The following is an 8,423-nucleotide window of genomic DNA, read 5'->3' on the forward strand; positions in this document are numbered from 1 at the left end:
CACCCATTCACATACACATTCGCAGCCATCCAGCCCCAGGACAGGCTGGCCTCTCTGAAATCCAGCACACCCATCAATTCACAGATCCCCATATCCTTAAAATCTGCTCCCAACTTATCCAGAAATTCTATGACATTAGCCTTAAATATACTTCAAGGTTAACTGTCCATAAACCTCCGAGATGGAGAATTTTAAAAATATACCGACTTCTGCAATAAGAAATATTCCATCCTTCTGGCCACAGATGGCAATCTGTTATCCCTTAAGATCAAGACACTCCACGCGGTGGAAACAGTCTCACAGTGTTAACTTTGTCAACCCTTTCCAGAGCCTTGTATCTTCGTCAGTGCATTTCCTGTTATTTTAAACTCCAGTGAGTCTAAGACAATCATTAACTCCTGGGATTGTTTTCCAATCCAGTGATTCTTTGTGGCCCTGGCTCTAAGCCATGCACACACTGGCTTAGACATGGGGTACCAAAACTGCCCACCATTCTTAATGAGGTCTCAGAAAAAGCCTGTATGGTCTCAACAAGATTTCCTTAATTTTGTACTCTACCTCCTTTGAAGTTGAGGCCAATGTTCTCTTTGACATCATTAATGCTTGCTGTACCTTGTGGGTTTTTTCCTGCATCATAAATTCACACATCAACATGCCTCTGTACACCAACATTTTCTGGTTTTGTTTTTCGAAAATCCCCACATTATCCTTCTGATGAGGGAAGGTAAGAGGAGTGGATGACATACTTAGGTTTTTCAATTCTGATTTATTTATCACACGCAAAACATACAATGAAATGCATCATTGGCATTAACAGGCAACACATCGGAGGGCGGAGAAAAGTCAAGATGGTGCTAAATGGGCAGGAGGAGAAAATGGCGGTGCGACACAGCTCGCAGCGGCCACTCCGGTGGTGATATCTGTTGTCTGTCAAGTAGGGTGCCGTGCACAGTCCTGATTTGATGGAGACAGACATGAGAGCAAGCATGGAGGAACATTTGGCGAAACTTCTGAAATGCCTGCTTCGCTGCTGCTGCTGCTACTACTGTGTGATCCAGAATCTCCGGAGGGGAAGGCCCCAAGTCCTCAGCTTTGCTTGTTGCTCGGCGGCTGGGGCAGGGCCAAGGCGCTCAGCAGAGATGGTGCTCGGTGTCGGAGGGGCTGGTCAGAGGCTCGAAGTTCTCAGATGGACTCAGAGTTGGCTGTGGTCGGGTGCTTCCAACACGTCGGCAAGTTTGCGGCACTTGGAGGTTCATGGCAGGGAGAATTTCTCCCTTCTACCTTCTGCGTGAGATGATGAGGCTATCGGGACTTAGAGACTTTTTTTTTTACTGTGCCCATGGTCTGCTCTTTATCAAATTATGGTATTGCTTTGCACTGTTGTAACTATATGTTATAATTATGTGGTTTTGTCAGATTTAGTCTTGGTTTGTCTTGTGTTTCTGTGATATCTTTCCAGAGGAACATTGTATCATTTTTTAATGCATGCATTTCTAAATGACAATAAACGAGGACTGAGTGTCCTCAAAATCTAAACAGCAACTCCTCTGCTTGCATCTTTGGAAACAGCTCTATTTCTATCTTTGATTATCTCTTTTTTTTTCCTTTTCAAGGTTCTTTTGAAGACCCTGACCTGGAGTTACACTCTGACTTCAGTTCTTTGTGGGAATGGGACCTGCTCTCAGGGCCTCATGGCTGGCCGCTGTTTGATACCCCAAGGACGGGGCCTTGAAGACGAGCACGCCTTCAGGGTGCCGGATTTTCGTGGCTCTGGAGATTGGCTGATTCAAGGCTGGTGCCCCTGACTGAGGTGTTGCGGGAGAAGACAGAACATGGAGAGCAGCGGGTTAGCTGTCATGGGCTGTGAGTCCGGAGACCTGAGCCCTGAGCCCTGGTTTCGATTCTCTGGGCACAGAGCTCGGAAAAAGCGATGCCACAGACTTTTAACACCATAAATCAGCGAGTTGTTTGTTATGTCTACCCGCTCACTGTGAAACAGGGACATCTCTTTTTTCCTTATTAGAGAGAAAGAGAGCCTGTGGGATGTCGAATTACCGGGTGAACAAGTAGTTTTTGGGGTACTGCAAGTCTGTGTCTTTATTGGTGCTTTGCTGCACACTTGAGGGCTCGGTGGAGGATGCCAATGCTTTTTGCTGGGGGGGGCAGGATTGTTGCCTAGTTGATGCTTGTGTGTGGAAGGGGGAGTTGGGGTCCTTATGGTTAACTGTCACTCATTCTTTGGGGCACTCCTCTCTTTTTGTGGATGTTTGCAAAGAAAAAGAATTTCAGGATGTATATTGTATACATTTCTCTGACATTAAATGTACCTATTGAACATCCACAGGTGTACTGGGGGCAGCCTGCGAGTGTCACCACATACTCCAGCGCCAGTGTAACAAGCCCATAATGCTCAGCAGAACAACACAGAACACAACAAGCAACAAAACAACAACAACTGAACAAGCCCCTTTCCTCCCTTCCACCACCACCCCACACACACACACACACACACACACACACACACACACACACACAGACACACTCCTCCATCTCCAGCTCACAGGCTTCATCTCCCGGATTTCTGATCGACCTTTGGGCCCCGATCTTCAGTATTGACCCCCGGACTAGCCGATGAGCGGACCCCAAATTCCAGGCTCGAACTCCGAGACTCTCCACTCTCATGTCTCCTGTTTGCACGGACATCTGATCCTGCGAACCTGGGTCAGCCTGATATCCTTGGATGCTCTTCGTCACCCTATCCACATTGCTAGCCTTCAAGCACAGAGCAAGGCACAGACTTTGGATGTCCTTCACCTGTGTCCACCTTGCTGGCTTACCAGCCTGGGGTGGAAACCTCAACTCCGGACGTCCGTTGTCACCACTCCACGTCACTGGCCTTCAAATATCAAGCAGAGGCCTAAACTCTAACTCTACCACATCCCTGTCCCTAAACCCTAACATTTTCCTAACTCCCCTCTCTGTCCCCAAAGCCAGCCCTTCCAAAATAAAAAATTAACCAAGTCTGAGTCACAATCTTGATGGACACTGCAGCTGGGCACCATTTTGAAAAATAATCCTTTTAATCTTCTCCACTGTTGAATAAAATCATGAACAATCTAAACTTGACCTCATTTCCACTTCTTGCCTGATTGCTAAGAACACTAATATTCCAATGTTATCCACAGACAGACCTATTGGTTCCAGTATTGTACCTCTGTGTAGGTTGATAGTTTCTTGATTAGTAAGGGCCTCAAAGGTTATGGGGAGAAGTCACGGTCGAATGGTGGAGCAGACTCGATGGGCTGAATGGCCTAGTATACTACTATGTATACGATGCAGTGTCAGGCCTGTTACTACCCATGCTATTCCTTCTTCATCAGCTCCCAGAGCCGATTATGTCTTACTCCACTCCACCTCTGTGGCTGCTGAGGCCAAGCTGGGACCGGCAGAGATGAAAGACGAGCTTGATTTGTCACAAGGACTTCGAAACGCACAGTGAAAGGCATCGTTTGTGCCAATGGCCAACACCGTCTGAAGGTGTGCTGGGGGCAGGCCGCAAGTGTCGCCAGGCTTCCAGTGCCAATGCGGCATCCTCACAACTCACCAAACCGTAACCCATAGATCTTTGGAATCTGGAAGGAAATTGGGGCACCCGGAGGAAATGAGGTGAACATACCAGCTCCGCAGAGAACTGAACTCCTTTCTCCAGCGTTCTAAAGCGCTATGCCATTGTGCTACAAGTGCTAGGAAGGTGGCGGCAGTGAACAGCGCTACCAAGGGCGACATCCTCAAGACGGGTCATGGAGCGACTCGTTTCACTTCTTTTACGTCTTCCTTTTATTTCAGACGTAGTCCTGCTACTGCTGGAGCCTGAGATCTACATTCTGGCGGTGTGTTTTCCAGCCGACTGGGTGTTCTGAGATCGACTCCTTCTCTCGCCGATCTCGCTGCTTAATGCGCTGAAGATTGAAATCATCGAGGCGCTGCCCACCGATTTCTTGCTCACTGCTGTCAGACGAAGGCGTCCGTGTGTGATGGCTTCTCTCTGTCTAGCTCATTGCTGTCGGAGGAAGGTGGCTGTGTGTGACGGCCCCTCGCTCTGTCTCATTTGCTGCTATCAGAGGAAGGCGTCCATGTGTGACGGACTCTCTCTCCATCTCGCTCGCTGCTGCCGAGGGAAGGTCCCTGCATCCAATGATCTCTCTCTCTCCCTCTCCCTCGATGCTGTCGGAGGATAGTGCCAGAGCAAGGTTTAATCGCCGCGGTCTCTAGATTGGACACGCATTATGATTCCAGTTTCTGGTCACTTCTTTTTTGCTGCTAATTTGGGCGATCTTGGAATCGGGCTGGCTTGCAGATAATGGACACTGAGCTGGACTGCAATATGCCCTTTGGTTTTGTGTTTTATATCCTGTGATCTTGCTTGCTCTTTTGTTGCCTTTTGCGCAATTTGTTTTTTTTTTGCGTGTGGAGGGTTGATTTTTTTTTTCTTTGAATGGGGTTCCATGGTTCTTTTGTTTTGCAATGGTCTGTGGGAAGATGAATCTTAGGGTTGTATACCGCATACAACTCTGCTAATAAATGTATAATAAACTCCGAAGCGGGGTTGGGAGGCTCTTAAGTAAGTGAGGTATTTGAAAAGTGGCGTGGTTGTAACATCAGTGGTACTGGGTTTCTGGGTGCTCTTGTGCATGTTGTCATTTTTGCCAGCACAAATGATCTTTCTATCTGGTGAGTGATCATGGGCCAGTTCCTTCAATCATTTCCCCTATCCATCTGGTAATCTCTTGGCATAATGGGGCTTGGTGATGGGGATCTATCTCGGAGTCTGTACTGGGTGTACAAAAGACCTACAGGGCACATCACAGCAGACTGATTGTAATCAGAGTCTCAGTGCTGGGGAGGTTGGCCTGGGAGAGGACAGGATGGTTCACTTATCCTGCCTGTGGATTACAAGATTTGGCATAGTCAAGATTAATGGTATCTCTCTCATGCATCAAAGCAGCCATGTCTCAGAGGTATACAGGAGGTCAGTTATTACTTGGCCAGATAGAAAGTCTGGATCTTCAAACAAACCTGTCCTCAGATGGCCAAAGCTGTGCTGGCAAAAGTCAACTTCATCATCAACATCGACATTCATTGAAAAACAATTAGCAAGTACGAAAAATGATCGAAGTTTTCTGTGGTCTCATTATGCACCTTTGTTATCAGCGGGCGCCATTGCAAAGCGAAAGCGGGTCAATATTAAACACACAAACATGAGGAAATCTGCAGATGCTGGAATCTGAAGCAACACACATAAAAATTGCTGGTGAATGCAGCAGGCCAGGCAGCATCTATAGGAAGAGGTACAGTCGACGTTTCAGGCCGAGACTCTTCGTCAGGCCACTGATGTCCTGATGAAGGGTCTCGGCCCGAAACGTTGACTGCACCTCTTCCTATAGATGCTGCCTGGCCGGCTGCGTTCACCAGCAATTTTCATGTGTGTTGCTCGATATTAAACATTTATTTTGATGATATTTAATGTAAGCTGCACACTCTTTTTAGGAGCAACACACACAAAATGTTGGAGGAACTCAGCAGTCCTGCTGAAGGGTTTCGGCCCGAAACATCAGCTGTACTCTTTTCCATAGATGCTGCCTGGCCTGTTGAGTTCCTCCAGCATTTTGTCTGTGTGTTGCTCGGATTTCCAGTACCTGCAGATTTTCTCTCGTTTGTGTTTTCACACTTTTTAGGAACAGCTTCTTCTCCTCTGCTATCAGATTTCTGAGCCATCCATGAACACTGCCTCGCTACTGTGCTCTTTTTATGTCCTTTTTAAAAATATATATCACGGCCTGGAGCACCAGTGTGGTCCGTGTGCTATAGAGGTGACCTTGGCCTTGTAGCAAAGGCACAGAGGTTGAACAATCTTCCATCTGGCGATTGGTTCCATTCTAATGGCAGATTTGTGGGAGTTGAAGTGGAGCAATGTGCAGAGAAAAGTGGAGGGGAACTCCCCAAAGGCTCACAGCTACTCCACTGATGTGGGGGCGGATCGGGGCTGACCAACGCTGTCCTTCACTGTTATTCTCTGGCAGACCTGTACCCGGGAGTTCATTTCCTAATGATTCACCTACTGTATTACACAGCAGCAGACTGTACACAGTGGCATTTGTGCCAATATAAGAAAATAATAGGCCTGTAACGATGATTAGGATCTTTGTTTTCCATTGAGATCTTATCCAGCGAGAATTAGGTTATACAGTCGTAGACCTACACTGAGCAGAACTGTATCTCAGTACAAGGAGGCAGAGAGCCATCGGCAACATCACCAAGATAGCAGAGAAAGCCTCAAGATGGCTCTGGATGAAGAGGGTAAGTCCACGGGGATCTGTAGCACACGCTACCTGAACACAAGCTGTGGCTCGATCAACCACGGCTGGGTGGCCTGGGCGAGGGTGTCTGATCTTGAAAGACCCGAAGCAGCCGCTGACCCCACAGGTTACATCACCGATGATGTGTTCAGGGCGGTGTGAGGTGTATTCTTCAAAAACTTGTTACCTGATACCTGACCAGCGACCACCACTACTGCAGCCTTGCTGTATCGAAAGAGACCTGTACCCAGCAGGTGATCGGCCATTATACCACGAAACGTGGCTGAAAGATCAACTCCATAAAAGGTGCAGGCTTGGTGTGTTGGTTTTCCAGTGCAAGATGTCCACAGCCAAATGTTGCAGACTGCCACCTACCACGGTCTGGGTGTGAGTGTTGCAGGGTGCGACAATACTCAGTGCAGCCAGCTCAAAGCATCGGTGGATAAGACCACGGTAAAGGGTCGTCTCACCCCTCGGCCCCTGAGTATCTCTCCAATTTATTGCTAGCACAATGCATGGAACTGGAAAACAAATGACAAGCTAACAACTTGTAAATATTATTGTGAATACATGCCTTGGGAATGAGAACGATATAGATGAAGATTATACAAAATCAAACCATATAGTGAAATGTGGCATTTGCGTCAAATCAATTCAGGGAGTACTTTGCTGGGCAGCCCGTAAGAGTCCGCATGCTACTGGAGCCAAAGATAATGTCATAAATATTTGTTTAACTGCACATTTCATGAACAAACTTTTTTCTTTAAGAAGCAAAGTACTATTTGGCACGGTTGTCATGCCACACAACAGATCGCAGCTCAATGGAACTGGAGTTCTACTGTGAAAGACTTCAATTCACCAGTTCTCTTCTCATAATACAGCAACAAACCTGTACTCCAACACCACCAGGACTCCTCACACAGTCACAGACAGACCTTTCCATAATACCACACTAATAAGAAGCGACAGACTTCTGTGAACAAGAATAGTCTCTCAGTGTCTAAGGGCAGATCTGCAATCTGTGGGTCACTGTCATCCACAGTTCACCAGGGGCCGTTCTCCAGCCCTCGCAAGTGAGACACAGGGAGTGAGCTAAACCCACAGCCTCTCCGGCTCAGAGGCCCCCACTCCTACCTTTGTTTGTTTTTTCACCCGCAAGCTGTTTAAGTTCAGTTCCTGATTAGTCTGCCCGAATAAGGGAAAGGAGAACAAGTGAAGCAGAAAAAGCTTTCTGAGGCAGAAGGGATGAGACCTGGGGACATCAATCAGGATATCACCATGCAAAAAAAAATATCTTTCACTATTTGTCCAAGGGAGCGGGAAACACCTGGGACGAGTGGAACTTGTGGGAAAAGATCAAAAGTTAGCGATGAGAGACAGGAGAATTAGAAGGATGGGCAGAGTCAGCCAGTCACTGATGACTAGAGATTATACTGATCAGATCACAGGGCAAGGAGGGGGACCGGGAGAATTCCTCCTTTCTTCTGGGACAGCGATAAATGGCACATCCTGCTGACAAATAAAGACGTTGACACTTACCATTCTCCTGGTGGTAGTAGGGCAGGGAGATCTGGGCTGGGGTCGTGCCAAACACTATCTGCCACAGCAGAGGAGCCTGTACCATGACACGTAGTGCCAGCCAGCAGCACATCCTGGACACCGGCAGGGATGCTCAAGGGGGTGACGAATAAAGACCTCCGAGCGATACCCCACCCCCAAAGAGGTCCAGCTGCCACACAGCTTGAAAGAGAGTGAGTGGAAGTGGGAATAAAAAGGCTGACAGAAGAGCTGAAAGAGTGGAGAGTTGGGCGAGGGGGAAGGAGAGGAACAAGAGTTGGGGAGGGAAAGCAGAAAGAAAAAGGTGAGGATTAAAAGTGTGTGTGTGGGGGGAAGCGAGACAGAGGACGGGGTGAGGTTTAAGGTAGAGGGCAGCAGGGGTGGTGAGAGGAAGGAGATAGAACCAAGGGGTCGGGGTCTGGCTCTAAGCGGATCCTCAGAGCCCGGACTTAGCTGCTGCGTGGGATGGGTCCCGCAGGCAGTGAGCGGCTGCCGAACACTCGGGGTGTA

The 8,423-nt window shown here is 48.0% G+C and overlaps 1 protein-coding gene across 1 annotated transcript in view; it reads right to left on the minus strand.

Annotated features, from left to right (window-relative positions):
• kcp (kielin cysteine rich BMP regulator) overlaps positions 1 to 8,423 on the minus strand; it is a 128,187-nt gene extending 119,764 nt beyond the window's left edge. Inside the window, exon 1 of the mRNA XM_063072925.1 lies at positions 7,896 to 8,423. Within this exon, the coding sequence (XP_062928995.1) occupies positions 7,896 to 8,007 (112 nt within the window). The 5' untranslated portion in view covers positions 8,008 to 8,423. The remainder of the gene's footprint in view (positions 1 to 7,895) is intronic.

The sequence above is a fragment of the Mobula hypostoma genome, chromosome 20 (assembly GCF_963921235.1).
Source record: "Mobula hypostoma chromosome 20, sMobHyp1.1, whole genome shotgun sequence".
Taxonomy (NCBI): Eukaryota; Metazoa; Chordata; class Chondrichthyes; order Myliobatiformes; family Myliobatidae; genus Mobula; species Mobula hypostoma.